Source organism: Sphaerodactylus townsendi, linkage group LG03, assembly GCF_021028975.2.
Source record: "Sphaerodactylus townsendi isolate TG3544 linkage group LG03, MPM_Stown_v2.3, whole genome shotgun sequence".
Classification (NCBI taxonomy): domain Eukaryota; kingdom Metazoa; phylum Chordata; class Lepidosauria; order Squamata; family Sphaerodactylidae; genus Sphaerodactylus; species Sphaerodactylus townsendi.
This window is the reverse complement of record NC_059427.1, coordinates 91,840,992-91,858,344: the sequence shown is the minus strand read 5'-3', so window position 1 is coordinate 91,858,344 and position 17,353 is coordinate 91,840,992. Positions and strand designations below refer to the sequence as shown.

The 17,353-nt window shown below is 42.8% G+C and overlaps 1 protein-coding gene across 4 annotated transcripts in view; it reads right to left on the bottom strand.

The window, feature by feature from the left end:
• The window catches only part of ARHGAP26 (Rho GTPase activating protein 26), a 380,547-nt gene extending 374,234 nt beyond the window's left edge, over window positions 1–6,313 (bottom strand). For 3 of the 4 annotated variants that reach the window (XM_048489629.1, XM_048489631.1, XM_048489632.1), the window contains exon 1: window positions 5,416–6,313. In XM_048489629.1, the coding sequence (XP_048345586.1) occupies window positions 5,416–5,569 (154 nt within the window). In that variant the 5' untranslated portion in view covers window positions 5,570–6,313. The remainder of the gene's footprint in view (window positions 1–5,415) is intronic. The other variant, XM_048489630.1, reaches the window with a different exon arrangement.
• Between the last annotated feature and the right edge of the window lie 11,040 nt (window positions 6,314–17,353).

The window sequence follows — 17,353 nt, the reverse complement described above, 5'->3', positions numbered from 1 at the left end:
AGAGAAGCCATGCTGGAGTTTGCCAGATGTCCTTATATTAAAAAATGTTGCTCATCTGTAACACAATAGCTCAACAGAACATACAAACATCCCTCAATCCAGAGACCACAGTCTGAATCATATTTTTATACAAGTTTCTCACCAATCAGTCTTCAATACAGCAACGTCTTTTGTTACAGCACTGAACTAGGGCAAGGGAAACCTGCATTCAGATCCTTGACCAGCATGAATTCCTGGGTAACCCTGGGCCAGTCATTCTCTCACTGTCTGGTTTACCTCACAGGGTTGGTTTCAGGGTACAAAGAAAGAGAATAAAAGCATCTGTGCTATGGCTTGTATGCCTTTTGAAGAAGGGTTAAAAATACTATATGACGTTGGTATGTTTGCAGAGGGAAGTACCTGGGAAGTCTAGGGCCCCTTCCGCACATGCAAAATGATGCATTTTCAAACCACTTTCACAACGGTTTGCAAGTGGATTTTGCTATTCCACACAGCTTCAAAGAGCACTGAAAGCAGTTTGAAAGTGCATTATTCTACATGTGCGGAATGACCCAAGGATAAAAAATGGAATTTCCCATTAATACAACATCATTTTCTAGCTCCAGCCCCACATGAAGTGAAGTGGCTACAATTTTTGACAAATAATATTATAAGTTATCCACATGAATGTGCTCATGTACAAGACAAGCCATCTATGTATACTACTTGTGATCATTAACAGGTGTAAGATTCCATTTGTTCATTCTTCTACACCATGCTTATTTTAAGAAACATGAACAAATCACATTCTGAAAGAGTTCATACCAAAACTATTCCTTCATACTTTAATCTTGCCACTGCTATAGAAAATAACTGCAGCCAAACCATCTACTGCTGGACTACAGAAATAATTTCTGCTTTGAACAAAACTCTGGTTGTGAACAGATTCCAATAGTAACAGCAAAATACAAAAAAGGTTAGTACAGCATTTTATAAATGGTTGTTATTCCAGAAAAAAACCCCTTTGAATGGCAACTTTCACCACCAGCATGATATCAGGAATTCACTAGAACTGCAGTCTGAGAAACCAGTACATTTCCAATAAAGCCACTTTATATATCATTATTCTATCAAAAAGAAGTCTGTGATATTGAAGATGGCTTACTCTATAGTGAAGTATTGATTTCTAACCCAGGCAACAATCTCTCACATATACAAAAAATGTACAGGCTGATATTATACTACTGATAACAAGTTGGCAAATTGATGAATATTTATTCTTTAACAATCATTCAACATGTAAAAGGGCAAGCTCAAAGGAAAAATCTGAATAGATCACAAAAATTCACGAAGCATTACAAATCATGCCATAATCCGACCACAAAGTAGAACGCATGTTCATAAACGAAACTTCACAGCTGTAGCTGAGAAACCATACAACTTTAATTCTGATATATACAGGCCCTGAATAGCCATGCCAGCTGCCCTCATTTTCGATAAGCAATCCACAGTATGTTAGTAGAGCCAAAAATAAGTCGTGGCATTCAAAACTTCCACGCTGCTGTGTCAAGCAGGAATGCACCATCATGTCACGTGGTAGCATGCTGATAACAGTCAACACAAGGTTTTGTCCCAAATGAACCCCTATACAGCAAGGAGGGGAGTGCACGCTGCTAGAAGACCTCCCCTTCAAAAAGGGGAAATGCAGTTAAAGACCCTTTAACACTGTGCTATCAAATAAGCATAGAAATAACAGGAGAAAATATATCTGCGCTGCAAAACTCTCTCAGCCAGAGTACTGCAACCATGGAATTACTCCACACGCTCACCTGTATCTTTTCTTACTCAACTCTTCAATCCCAGCGAGTTGACACATTACAGCAGAAACAGAAGTCTTGCAACCCCTTTGAAAATTATAATTTTTTTATTCCAGCATAATTTTTCATGGATAAGAATCCACTCCTTCAGATACAATGAGAGGATCCCCCTTATGTTATAATTTCATGGAGGAAGTATGCCCACCCCCAACAAACACACAAGACAGCAGGGTCAAGGGGACATAAAAAGGACGAAGTGTATTCATGTAAAATTGAAGTCTACTCAAGAAACAGCTCCCAATTTAAATCAACTTTTAACAATGGGCCGCCTAATGGAGACATAAATCTAGGTATTAAACCCTTTCACAGTCCTTTGACCTTGTTTGGTTTGTTTTACATACCTCATACCTGAATTGACAACATAGCAAAAATCCAATCATTACACAAGAAATGGGCTCTAGCCCATAAATGTTTACGTTGGAATAAAGTGTTTCAGTCATTAAGATGTCACAAGGTTTCTACTCGTTTTTATAGACAATCAAGTGTATCTTCCAGGATCAAGAATGGCCCTGAAGGTACCTACTAAGCCCTGGAGCAGTGTTTACCAACCTTTTCGATGTCACGGTACCCTTGACCTCACTCTTCATATCTCACGGTACCCCTGCCATCCCCCCATCTTCCCCTCCCAGTGCCCCTGCTTGCACCACCCCCACCTTCCCCTCCCAGGGTGAAGGGAAGAACTGGGGGGGAGGGGCAGGAAGTGGCTGCTGACCTTGCGCCGGCCCTGCCCCGAGCCAGCTCCATGTCCTTGCTGGCACCAGCAGGACACACCACAAAAGTGAGGGGGGGTTAGCATTGCCACGGTACCCCTGGGACATGCTCACGGTACCCCAGGGTACCACAGAACCCTCGTTGAAATCAGTGCCCTGGAGGGAAAGCCCTGCTGAATTCTGGGATTACACTGACAACACAATATACAACAAGTCAAACTGTGCAGAATCATTTGACCAACCAGCCATTCTTACTGCATTTCTTTCATTACCTGCCATATCCATGGAAATATGTCAGCATTACAATGACTCCCTACACGATTAATGAGAGATCCCAAAAAGCAAGGTGTAGATACTCACACATCATCCGTAAGAAGTATAACCCTGTTCAGCTGAATACAGGCAGGGTCAACATTTTTTTAAAAGCTACAGTTGGTTAGGAGGAAACTAGATCTATCACTTGGTACCTATACCATTTCTTGGAAAGGAGGAAGAGATAACAGTCGCAACCCTTGCAATTTGTTTCCATACAAACTAAGAAAAACATTCTAAGAAGCAGCAGCATCTTTCAATTGCTATCTGCTAGTACTGATAAAACTGGGCATCCACTGGTGGAACACACATATAGTTCATGGTGAAACTCCAACCCTGTATGCTGGTCACAAAGAATGCAATCATGTGTGAGACAGCATTTGACAAAAGTTAAGCTGAACATCAGAGAACTATAAGAAAGGCAATGGATAGCAACGCCCCATCTGTATTGTCATCCCACCCCACTGGCAACAGTACCATTGGGTATCTTGATATGAATGGTTGCATCTGCCCCTCTCTTTCTCGCTCCATGAAAATGTGTGAGAATCAAACCTGAGGTGCACCAATGACACCATAAAAAGACAGCTTCAAAACAAACAAACACAAAAGGAAGAACTATGCTTACTAGAGAACTATGCTTCTCACCCAAATTCGTTGTGTCAAGTTTAACAGGCTGAGGCTCTGTTTGGCCTAGTGCTGTACAGAGTTAAGCATTCTACTTAAGGGCACAGATCACAATGTAAGATTAGGTTTGTGCCCACAAGACTTCAGTTTCATCACTTAGCCTTCTGATCATGTGTTCCACGCAGACAAGCTTTTCCAAATAGGGAAAATATAATGGGTGTAGGATGCAATACAAATTGTAGGGGGAACTTTGCACAGGTCTCGTCCCCGAAACGAGTCTGACCCATTTAATTTTCCTCAACCTGGGATTTTCAAAAATGGTGATCCTTTTGCAAAATCCCGAGTTGGAGCTGCTCCCACACGAACAACCAGGCAGGAGGCACTTTATTTCCCTCCCTTCCACTTTGGCATTCACAGTTAGTGAGAATGTGCCTGCAACAGCAATACATTCATTATTGCCCTGCCATTGGAGGGAGGCCCCTTTTTCTTTCTTTTATTTTGCGTATTGCACATGCGCAGCTACAGATTCAGCTGATGGTACCGTAGGACTATTGCCATGGCTGCAGAGAATCATTTATGTTTGCCTATGCAGCTACATGTGTGTTGCAAGAATGTTTTTAAAAAGAGAGGTGCCTCCATGCGAAGGTACGAAAGCAACCTGGATTGTTTCCATGGGCTCTAATCACTGCCTGCACAGGAAGAAGGTGAACAGTAAAAAGGAAAACGTGTTCTTTTATAACGACTGCAACTGAAAAAGAGGTATACCAGACTGAACAGAGTTCTGTGGCAATGACTTACCCTGGTCAACTTTATTATGAACTACTACAGCACATTACACAATTTGTGTTTCAAGAACATGAACCAAAATTCCACTAGAATTTTGAAGAGAAGGAGAAAGAGCTATATGGAGCATTAATAGTATTTGAGACCATGGCTGGATAATGTTTCCATTAAACAGCATCTCTCTGGAGTTCTTTTAAACAGGCACTGAGGGTTCCTCAAGTGCCAATCCACAGAGCAAAACTTATTAAAATAAAAGTATCATGCTTCTTGAAGGTTTTCACGGCCCAAATCACTAGGGTGTTGTGGGTTTTCCGGGTTGTATGGCCATGATCCAGTGGTATTTAAGCCTGAGGTTTCACCTTCACTTGTGGCTGAGATGTAGGCAAAACGTCAGGAGAAAATACCACTGGAACACAGTCGTACAACCCGGAAAACCCACAACATCTTATCATTCTTCTGCTAAGGTAAAAGCAGAAACAGCCAATCTTGAATCCCTGATTTCCATGGAACTTTTTAAGTATGTACATTTTAAAAATGCCATAACACAACCATAACCTATAACAAAATAATGTCAAGTGGGGAAGTCAACTCTGGTAAGGGCTAAAGATCAGTGAGAAGCAACTGTTTAAGCCAAATAATCTCATTAGAAACCCCTCAGGATTCTGAGACATATTCTATACAAAAAAGTCTTACACTACCACAACAGTTGCTGGGTCAGACCAAGAAATGAAAGCAATGACTTAACAATGCTCAAACCACACCCCCAAAACTGTTCAGTTACAGCTACTAGTATTTAGAATGGTGTCAATGCCCCCTGCAATGCCATTCCTTATCTTCCCTCAACACTTTGCACTGGGTACATTCCCAGAGCCACTCACATCTTTGCTGTCAATAAGAAACAAGAAGGAGCGAATTATGGTGCAAACTCTTTTGCTCCATTTGGGCATAAAACCATTAGACCAAGACATTTTCAACTGGTTTGTCTCTCTCCATGCCCCAGCAGGTGAGGCTTGAGTACTCTCCTTCTGCTACCTGCCACGGGCCTTTCTGTTCAGTTTCAGTCACAACAATAATCACCTCCCCTTTCGTGATCGCCCGTTCTGACAGGTCCGGCAGCCCCTGCCACTTACTTTTAAGCGCTGCAATGAGGGACTTGCCATCTTTTATGAGCTCCTTGATGAACTTGTTGGTCTTGTCCAGTTCAGCTTCGTGCGATTTCAACCTCTCTCGAAACTGAGGACTGTCCAAACAGCAATCACTAAATTCCAAGGCAGGTAGTCCCATAGTTTCCACGAGCCCCTCCAAAGCGAAGGCTTTGCAAAACAAAAAAACAAAAAATCAACTGGAACAGAAATAGTCACAAATGGAGTCCTTCCCAAAACACCGTACTTAATTTTTCAAAACATGCTATTACAATGGAAAAGATCTGCAGTTCAGTCAACAAAATTAAAAGATCCACCACCCAGTAGAGAAGACTCCGGTTTCTTAAGGCGCCTAGAGGCAGAAAAGTGAAACAGTTAATTAAAAAAAAAAAGAAAGGCAGGTCAACGTTGATAATGAGGCGCAGAACTTGCACTGGGAGCTGCTTCAGAAGCCAGAGGGAAAGAACGGGAGCCGCTTGATGGTGGTGGAGGAGGGGGGCGGTGCTGCTGCTGCTGCTGCTGCTGCTGTAGAAGCAAATGCCGCTGCCTGAGGACTGCTCATGGCGAGAGCTACCAAACACGCTGCAAACTCACAACTGCCGCTGTTGCCGGAACCTTTTCACCTCTGAGCCCGGTGAATTCTGCAACCCCGCCTTATTTTTTTTTTTTTAAATGAAGATAATATTCCCCAGTCAAGAAAGCCGGTGAGATCTCCTGCGGCCTCGCTCAGCGCAGGTAGCACCGACTGATCAATTCAGCACAGCCCTCGCCGACGGCATCCGGGATCAATCGGGACGCTCCACTTCCCCATTGGAACGCCGTGGATCATTTTCCGACCGCGCGGCCCATTGGAACGTCGTCAGGGAGTGTGTGTGTGTTTTTTTTCCTCTTTCCCCCCCACCCCGCGCGACTCCGCCTCTTGCGCCAGCCGGAGCCAATCAGCAGCCAGCCTGCTGGCGGGGCGAGGCGGAGGGAAGAGCAAAAGATGCCCTGAGATGACAGACCGAGGATGGTGGGGGGCGTGGCGAGAGTTATGTCAAGCCGCATGGCTCCCCCCTTGTTGGCCCGCCTTCTTAAAGGAATAGTTAGGAGTGGGGGAGATAGCCAGGCGAGGGTGGCTCAAGGGCATGTCGCGAAAGCTTGTGGAGGAAACTGAACCTTGGATCTAGAGTACAGGGCTCATCCTCTTCAAGCGTGTCTTTAAAAAAAAAAGGACATTGATTCTGTCCATTGAGTGCTGAAGAGGGTTTTAAATAGCCACCCTCTTCCCTTTTCATAGGCTGCAGGCGAGGTATCTCACCTTCTGCCCGGGGATCCTCCTGAATGGAAGTCAGCTTGATGAAGAATTGCAGCCTGCACATGGTCATGTTTGACAAGACAGACACAGGCATTCAACGGGGAACCTTTTTCCTTGATAGATGAGTGTTGTTTTTTTCCCGAATTTTTGCTTGTTGACTGAGAAGAGCAGGGTGTGAACGTCAGCCTGTGTAAGAGCTCCAGTTACTTTTTCAATTCTTTTGCACTGGGTGCTTGATTCTAAGCCATTATTATTATTATTATGACTGACAAGTGCCAGAAGGTAGTGCTCAGTCTAAATAGCTCGTTGGCTAGCAGAAGCAAATCAGGTTTGTTTTTTTAAGGTTGGGCTGGCTAAAAACAAACAGATGGCTACCCTATTTCCATGGCTTTTTCGAGGATTAGTGTATGTGAAGGGGTTACAGAAGGTTAGTTTATTATATTTTATGTAGCTTTATATTTTATGTAGAAGATACTAGAACTCTGAATTCATTAAAACTACACCAGCCTTCATTATTCTCCCATCAAAAGGGAAATCATAGCTAATACATTTCTAATAACAAAGGAGGATTTTTAAAAAACCATTTACCAATTCTCTTGATCATAGCCCCATCTGTGTTTAGGATTATCTCTTTCAAATTAAATAAATACCATGAAATGAAGGAATTAGTCTATTCAGCTTTTGAATTAAGCAAGAGAAGTCAACATTATTTTAAAGCAAATTTACCGAAAGTATTCGGTTGATACTTTCAAAGTTTTAGTTACACACCATCAAAAGTAGTTGGTATTCTAGGTAAAGGTCGTTTAAAATAAAAGAATTTATTTTCAGTTGTCTGAGATCTATTGATATAGTCTGTGTTTTTATGCTCTGCTGATGGGGGTTAATGCTGGATTTTAATATCTTTTAGTTTTGTTTTTATGTTTTTATTAAGTAAACTGCCTCAGATAGGTTCCTGGAGAGGGAACATAAAATGTTTGAAATGAATATAGGATTAGACTAAGTACTGTGCTCTTGTAAAGTATGTCACAGGAACATTACATTAATTCTGGTTTTAAGACTGTATGAATATCCCATTGATCCCAATCTTACAGCCAAATCTGTTCCTCTGCCCAGAGTTATGACTGAACAAGAAGAACGGCCTTGAATGCAATGGTCCTTATTGTTTCATACCACCATATTTAAAGAATCAATAAAGAAATGTGATCCGCCTGGCTACAGCTATTCAACTATCTCGTTCAAGGTTTTACGTGGTTTACAAGTGCCAGAAAAGGAGCATTGGGGGAGGGGGAGTGACAACGGTAGTTGTTTATTAGTTAGGAAATTTATGTGATGCCTCTCCAGAGTCCTGCTTGATGCCATAATCTCCAAATCACAACTGCCCCTTACAGCAGTGCAACACTGCACAGACCACATAAACAGGAACTTAACGCATAACAGTACAGTGGCCTGTGTGCTCCGTAAGTGTTAATATTGTAACAAAGAATAAGTACAATGTCCCTCAGACTACCCTCATGCATGCATTTAACTTTTAAATAAGATATCACAGGGTACCATCAGATAACACTGATGGAGTCAGTGTTACATGGGGAATATGCAAAAAACCCATATCCCACTCTAGCACTAGGCCCATGAGTGCGGGACAGAATCTAGGCAATATCAGAATTGTAACCATAATCATCAACCACTGCAAAGGCATAAGTCCACAGTGAACAGAAAGGTTGTGACGTGAGAATAGTACCAGCGTTAACAGAGCATACACATCAAGATTAATGGCATGAGACCATGACTTGTTCAGCTCCTAGTGATATATCTAACAGGAAATAAAAGAGTGAAGTAATACTGATGTCATTGCTCAGGTCACCAATGCAGTCATCTCTACAGTTGCAGCAGTAGACAAAAAGCACCCCACATGTATAACGGAGGGGCCATCTATGTGCAGAGCATGTATGGGCAAAAACATAGCTTGAGCCAGCCTAGGGTAGTTTTATGCCCTGGAGTGAATGATGATTGTGGTACCATTCCATTCAATAGGGGAAAAAAGAGATCTAGCAATATATATTTTACTAGCAGCAAAGGCCTTTCCGGGGGAGATGCAATGGGCCCTAGCAAAGGATCAAAGAGGAAGCATCTCCCCCTCCAATGGGCTTTAGTGTCCCCCACCCCCACTCTCAACATGACACTTACGTGTTTCTGGGTCTGCAGCTCGGGGGTGGGAGAGGCTGGGGAGGTGTGGGCTGAGGAAGATGAGGATAGGAGAAGGTGAAGAAGAATGGCTTGGGGCGGCAGCAAGGTGAGGGTTGGGCTGGAAGAGGATGGAACCAAGTGGCTTGGGATGGCAGGAGGGTTGAAAGGGGAGGCTTGGGGTGGGAAAAGGTAGAAAGGTGAAAGTTCTAGTTGAGCAGGGTGGCAAGGTGAGGGTTGGCTGAAGGGAGGGTTGTAGGAAAGGCTTGGGTGACACTATGTTTGACACTATGGCTCATTTCGCACATGCAGAATAATGCACTTTCAAACTGCTTTCAGTGCTCTTTGAAGCTGTGCGGAATAGCAAAATCCACTTGCAAACAGTTGTGAAAGTGGTTTGAAAACGCATTATTTTGCGTGTGCAGAAGGGGCCTTAGAGAGGAAAGTGGAGCCATTTACCACAGCAGAGTCAGACCTGATATCTTCCACTTTGCATTGCAGTACTGTGAAGCACTACTAGACCCTAACATGAGTAACAGCACACAGCAGAGAGCAGTTCTCAAAGTTGTTCACTGGCCGAGCAAGGGTGTATGAAATGGTACATTAGCTACAAAATAATAAAACATTGCCTTCTAATAGTGAGTCCCACTCAACTGGTAGTGGATATTCCACTGCCAGTATGACTGATAATAAAATGTAGGTTTGCAGCATACAGTGAAACTTAGATTTGCAACACATAAGAAAAAGAGAACTCTAGAAAATACAGACAATTTAATCAAAATATGCAGAGAGAGATGAGTAGCAGCTTTACATATTTGTTACAGAAGTCACCTAACATAGCTATGCTGTTATTAGATCCAGCAATACCAGCCACACACTCACAGACCCTTTTACTAGCTTACCCTCTATTGTAATAGATGTCAGCACCTGCTAGAAATTCCTTCTGCTGTTTTTACATAAGACAAAACTGGGCAGTGTCAGCTTTAGAAAGTTAATGGAAAAAATGATAACCATTGAAATACACAGAAATCCATTTGTCACAAAGAGAACCTTAAACTTTCATCAATGGCCATCTTCAATTGGTCAAGCCAATCCATTTTGTCTAAAGGCCAAACCTTTCCTCTTGTCTGGAAACCTGTTTGCTGACATGTGGAATTTCCTGTGTCTGATACTCTTGGCAGTTCTTTTTGTTAAGTGTTAAGGCTACGGGAAGAATCTTTCTGCTTTTGATATAAGTATAAATAACCTTACTCCATCCACTGGATAGCCTTAGCAGTACAGAGGTGCCTGATTTGGAATTGTCTTCCTGTGTTTTACTCGTATGGAATGGCTATCTTAATTCTCTCTTTTCACGAACCAGAAGGACGTACTTGCCAACAAGTCCAGACTGTAACGCTGCAATCCCCTGAGCTCTTTAAACTGGGCTATCTTGTTCATTAGGGAGACTGGGCATTGAGTTGATATATCTGGGTAATAAAGCTGATCTTCCTGCTTTGCCGGAGACTGGGCAGCCTGAAGTCATTTTGGAGATTATTTCTCCAAATCATGTCAGCTTTAGAACCTTGACTGAGTTGACATCAGTCAGAGTCAGAACGGCTGGGGAAAAAAATCTCCCTTGAAGCTATCTTTTACATTTTGCTTTTTAAGATTCTACTCCTTTCTTTTTATGCCTAATTATCTTTTATAATACCTCCTCTTTTTAGAATGCAGAACTATGTATGCAGTTAGTACTTCGACTTTATATGTGAAGACTACTAGCCATGCTGTTAATTCTGGGGGTTCTTTTCTTAACGGGAATATTATAATGTGGTGTGAAAGTTGTATTAGAAGAACCAGTTGGTGACGGAATATGAGTTTCTTTTTTTTTAGCATTTAGAGGCACAGGATGGTAGCCAGTTAAAAACTGCTGGCCATAAAGCTGAAAAATGCTTTTCATGTACCCAGAGACTAGAGATCTGTTTCGGCCAGGCTGTTGAGGAATATTTCATAGTTACAGAACATTCAATTGCTGCCCTTAGGGTCACTGGAGAACAAACATTAGCCAAACAAAAAAGAACCTACAAAGCAGTCAAGAGATTGGGAAGCAACATCAATTCATTAGTCAGCTACTGTATATAACAGTTTAAATAAAAATAGTAGATGCTGTAATAATTTCCGAGAAGTATGTGTTGAAATAAGGAGCCACGTGGCGTAGTGGTTAAGTTCTTGCACTGCCACTCACATGGTCAGGAGTTGCAGCCCCCTGTGGGTCAGATATCCTGGCAGCTGGCTCATGGTCAACTCAGCCATCCATCCATTCCTTGGTCGGTAAATGAGTACCTAGCACATAGCTAGGGAGTAAAGAATAGCCAGGGAAAGCAATGGCAAACTACCCCACAAAAGCAACTTGCCTATAAAATCACTGCTTGCAGTGGTAACCCAGGGTCAAACACGACTGAAGGGGAAACTTTACCCTTTACTTTATGTGTTGAAAGTTTTGTACCCCTCCTCTATCATATCTATGCTAAATATGTTTGCCTTGGCTGTCTGGATTAATACCTGATGAATGATGAACATTTTCTCATTTTGTAATGTGTGTATTTGTGTCTCAATCCATTTAATAGAATAAATTGTATCTCACTGCAACATTGATGAGGCACATATTCTACCACCATCCTGGAAGATTATGTCTGAGTAGTAAAATATATTTAATGGCTCTTATTTTAAAGTGTTACTTGCTGAGGAGGCATGGGATGTGTGTATGTGTAAAGTGTTATCAAGTCACAATTGAGTTATGGCAACCCAATAGGGTTTTCAAGGCAAGAGATTAACAGATAGTTTTTCATTGTCTTCCTCTGCATAACAGCCCTGGTATTCTTTGATGGTCTCCCATTCAAGTACTAACTAGGGCTGACCCTGCTTAGCTACTGAGATCTGATGAGATCAGGCTAGCCTGGGCCATTTAGATTAGTGTTCCAACAGATCTGGCGACCCTGTAGGGTTTTCAAGGCAAGAAACTAACAGAGGTGGTGTGCCATTGCTTTCCTTTGCAGGGAAGACCTGGGATTCCTCGGTGGTCTCCCATCCACATACCAACCAGGGCTGATCCTGCTTAGATTCCAAAATCTCATGAGATTGGGCTGGCCTGGGCATGAAGTGGTGGACTCCAATTCCACCCACATTCTAAACAAGCTTGATCCAATGCACGCTCACATACTCAGAACTAAGATCTAACTACATTAATTGAAGATTTACCATGCAATCATAAGTAGAGTAACTCTCTCCTAAGCTTTACTTTTGCTTAGGATTGCATTGTTAATCCTGAGTACCAGTGTGAAGAAGAAGAAGAAGAAGAAGAAGAGGAGGAGGAGGAGGAGTTTGGATTTATATCCCCCCTTTCTCTCCTGTAGGAGACTCAAAGGGGCTTACAATCTCCTTGCCCTTCCCCCCTCACAACAAACACCCTGTGAGGTAGGTGGGGCTGAGAGAGCTCCGAGAAGCTGTGACTAGCCCAAGGTCACCCAGCTGGCGTGTGTGGGAGTGTACAGGCTAATCTGAATTCCCCAGATAAGCCTCCACAACTCAAGCGGCAGAGCTGGGAATTAAACCCGGTTCCTCCAGATTAGATACACGAGCTCTTAACCTCCTATGGCACTGCTGCAAGGATGCATCCATGATTTTATCTATTATACCAATGGCTATGTCAATATGCCTCAAGAATACATATAGAACTTGGGTTCAGGAAAAAAAACAGGCCACAAACAATAACAGGAATTGAATCTAATAGGGACTATCGGCATAGTTAAGCACAGTGGAGTTTTTATATGCATTGAATACCTGAAAAAAAAATCTCCAGAAGTGATACAGGCAACATTGAGCATAGTTGCAACATTGCTTGGCCACTTAAAAGCTCTGTATTCCTGTATGTGAGAATGTTATGCTAATCTGTGTCTCTAATCCTGGATTAATCAATGTGAAATATTTGCAGAATATACAGTATGGATTGCAAATTCTAGTTCACCATGGATGATGTTCTGGTTTATTTTTTACTTTAAACAGAAGAAGAAGAAGAGTTTGGATTTATATCCCCCCTTTCTCTCCTGCAGGAGACTCAAAGGGATTTACAATCTCCTTGCCCTTTCCCCCTCACAACAAACACCCTGTGAGGTGGGTGGGGCTGAAAGCTGTGACTAGCCCAAGGTCACCCAGGAATAAAAAGGGAGTGTTAATGACTGATTTTAGGTATTTATGGGGCTAAAGGATTACAAAGCATTTTGTATAAGTGAAAGATTAAAGGTACTAACTACTAATGCTTACTCCATTTTTTAAAAAGTCATAATCTGTGTATCCTGGCAGTAGCCTTGATATCTAACTCTTGAATATGCCTATGCAGTAGAAATGGTCCATGGGATCCATATTTTAATGAATTTGTGTCTTAATCTAAAGTGCAAATTATTTTGAGTATTGAATGTATTAGCCCTTCAGAATATAGTTAACAAACAGTGGTGATGGTGAATCTTCACTAAACTGTAGTGACCACTCATAATTTCACAGTTGGCATAAAGTCCTGTTGTTTCTTATGTGGCTGGTTAGCGAAGATAGAAGGTAATTCTCCCTGTTGGGCTGTTTTAAAAACATGTTTTAGAAATATGGTAAAGTTCCTTGTTTAAGGAAAGTATCCTTCTTTTGAATTCTAGAAACAAAATTAAGTATTTGAAAGTATTAAGAATTTGACAGGCAGTCAATTAGAGGAGTAGTTGTTTCTGTTGGCAGTAGACGATAGGACTTGCTATAATGAGTTTAAATTATGGACAGAAAGATACCACCTGGAAATTAAGAACTTTTTTTACAGTAAGAGTTTTTTACAATAACAGATAAATTATTAATGCCCTGCCCCGGAATGCCCGGTTACACCCCCATCGTGCCCTGCCCAGCCCCATTGACACCACGCCACTGTTTGAATCCCACCACCATGGGAACCTGTTACTAAAATTTTTGGATCCCACTACTGGTCTTAGTACAGAAATCTCTGCCCCAAAGGAAACATTCCCTTGCTGCAGGGCAGAGCAGCAGTATATAATCGTCCCATAGATGCTGCTTGGGTTTAAATAGTTTTTAAAAGCTATTTTACCAGTAGTGGGGGAAATTGTAGAAAACTGAAAAAATTCCTAAAGTATGCAAAAGAAAAATAATCTCTTCCTAGAGTACTCTGCAGTGGAAGGGCTGCTTGCATTCATCAAGGAGTTGAGGTGTACTGGATAAGATATTTACATGTACGCCTAAATTATTAATATGTGACAGTTATGAACACAATTGCAGAAATACAAGTTTGTATCATGGAGCCCAGACTGGATACGACCATTAGCCTTTGAAGCAACTAAAGTGCAGAGCCAGCTGCAGGATTACATGGATCCTGGGCAGTAGAATATAACTGATTAGCTTTCTTAGTCACTTTTTTATTTTGAATGAAACTAGAGACAAGAAAATATGCTTTCCATAATATTATTTGTAACACTTTGCCATAAAATTGGCATTATTTATGTAAAAACAATAGAATGTTGTTCTAGAGGTGCCTCGATCTGAGGATCTGCAAAAAGTTTCTGTATTCTTATTACCGAAAATCCATATCTAGCAAAAAAAGTTTATGCAGCTTAACAGTCCCAACATACTCAACTTTTAAAGACCAACAAGATCAAGGGAGCCACAGCTAGTATGAGAAGAAAAATCTTGTTTTTAATATTAAGAAATGCAACATTCAGTTTTTTAAATCAAGAGTTACATCTTTCATCACACACTGGATCCCGCCTTCTTCCATCTGATTTCTTCACAGAAAAAGCCAGGTAATCTTTGCTTTTCCCCTGATCTATCCTCTCCTATTTTCCAAACCACTGTTCTAAATTTTCTACACCTTTAGCTCAGGCCATTTCTGCATGGCTACGCTGCGGGGGTGCGTCATCGTAAACGATGCCGACGCACCCCCCCCCCTTGGACCGTTCGCCCGGACGGTCCTGGTAGGAGCGGGGAAGACGGTGCAGCCTGCGCAGAGGCTGCGCCGTCACCTGAACGCCTTACCATCCCTCTGACCTTCCGGCATGTCGCCCAGGCCAGGGGACACGCCCCCTGCCCTGCGCAACAGCTCTGGAGTCGCAGGGCGAGGGGGCAGGTCCCTTGGTCTGGGCGACATGCTGGAAGGTCGGAGGGATGGTAAGGCGTTTGGGAACAGGGGGGAATGGCGCCTTCCAGTCGTTGGAAGCCGCAGTTTCCAAAAAACCTTGCTCAGGGAGCGAGGTTTGGAAACAGCGGCTTCGCGCCGCTCGGGGGGTGCGAGGCCACCGCTGTCCCCAGGGACGCTGTTTTTAGCATCCCTGGGACGCTGTATTCCGCCTGTGCGGAAACAGCCTCAGAGACTAAATCCTGTTGCAAATTGGAGTATCTCCACTGAATATTGATAAGTTGTTGCTTTATTAAGTGATATAAAGAATGTGTTTGTGCTGTGGTTAGGAGAAGCACTCCCCCCCCCCAACTCCTCAATTAATTCTTTTGTTCCTTTTAAACAAGGTCTCCATCAGCTTTTTCCTACTGAAAACTTGCTACTCATAGCCACCTCTTTAGGTAAAAGATCTTGTGACCTCTTCTGAACTCACCATGCCTCAGGTCAGAGAAGACCCACCTTTGCTTTCCCTGCAAATGGAATCAGCTTGTGTTTCTCTCCCATTAGGTTTTTCACCTTTCCCCCCCCACCCCCACCCACACAACAGGTCTTTCAGTCCTGCAAAGTGGAGGAGAGAAAGCCCAGTGTGAATGCGAGCCCTCCATGGGGTGCCTGGTCCACTAGGGAAGGAGGAGTAGGGGCTACCTGTAAGGCCCTGTAGCCCTCAGCCAAGTTCTGGCGCCACTGCTGTGGATGAGCTACTTGTAGCCATGAGAGGCCTGTAATCCATTGGTCAGGACAAAGAGACCCTGGAGCAGAAGGAAACTTTGAAACCTTATGGGCAATGGCATCTTTCTGGGCTGACCTGTGGTCAATCCAAAGCCCTGTCAAATCTGCAAGAAGCAGAGCCAGGGAAGGAAAGGATAGTCATGAAGATGACAACCCACCTTGCTCTCCCAGAGCTGAATTGTTTGCTTGCTGCATGTTTGCTGCACAGTATGGCTGGGAACACTTCGCAGCAGAACTTCCCTGCAAACAGAAAACTATAGATAATCCCTACTGCAAAGAAAACAGCTGTGTTGCAACCAGCAAGCACACAAAAGCCCACAACATCCTTTCTGAGCTCAGTTAACGACCTTCAGCTTTAGTTCGGCTTCGTGCATATTGGTTACAATATGACCCTGCTCGGCATTCTCAGAACTTAGATGAAGGAATAATCTTTTTTAAAGTTTTCTCTTGTTTGCCCCCCCCCATTCCCCCCCCCCACCTTCCACATGCACACAGTGTGCTGCCAGTGCAGAAATTCTAATCCTTTGGCTAGACTCCACCTGACTCAAATATACATCTGCAACAATTTAGTTCTAATAGAGTTGATTAGTTGTAGCTGTCTACTGCTGGACTTAAAAGTGTCTGACTGTGTTGGGTCACACTATAGACTGTTCCATTTAAACCAGATCACTGTGGAGTAAAACAAGTCATTTCCCAGGAGCAGTCAGAACCCAGTCGTGCAAAGATGAATATGTTTATGGACTAAGGTTGCCATCTTTAGTCTGACCAGATAGATACAGGATAAGAATTATGACAGCTGAAACTTTTCCAAGGACCGGAAAATAGTGAAAAGGGGAATACCTGTTGATTTTTTTCTAAACCAGAAATGCAACTATTAAAAATGCAAGAACTCTGCCAGCAAAGTAGGACAATTCAGTTGTGGGAAGTTAGGGGGTGGGGGGGGAAACCTAACGAAACAAAATGTTGGCCGACTGTGAGAGCTGGTGTGGCCTTTTCCAGCATTGTTCATTTTGAAAGTACATGAACAATGACAGAAAAATCAATGAAGGTATGCACACTTAAAGCTGAATCAGACTGAATACTGAACCAGACCCCTGGTCCTATTGAAGCAGTATTGTCCACTCAGACTGGTAGACACCTCCACCCCACACACCCCACACACATTTCAGGCAGAGGCCTTTCACATTATCTGCAATCTGATCCTTACCTGGAAATGTCGTGAATTGAACCAGGAACCTTCTGCATGCCAAGCAGATGCTCTGCTACTGAGCCACAGCCCCTCCCCAAATGTTATGTGTCAGCTTAAGATGAAAGTCTCAGGATCTTTAAATGATGTACCTCATACTTATTTCTAATCCTTATGGCATCACAAAAGCAAAACTAATCCTTCCCTTGAAGTAGCATTTCACCTTCCCACCAAAAAGGGTGTGTTCTCAGCCAGCCAACCAGCCAGCAATATCTGTAGAGAGAGCAAAGAGTTGGAGAGATAACTGTGCTGAGATCCTCTACTTGACTTCTGTTATCAGGTG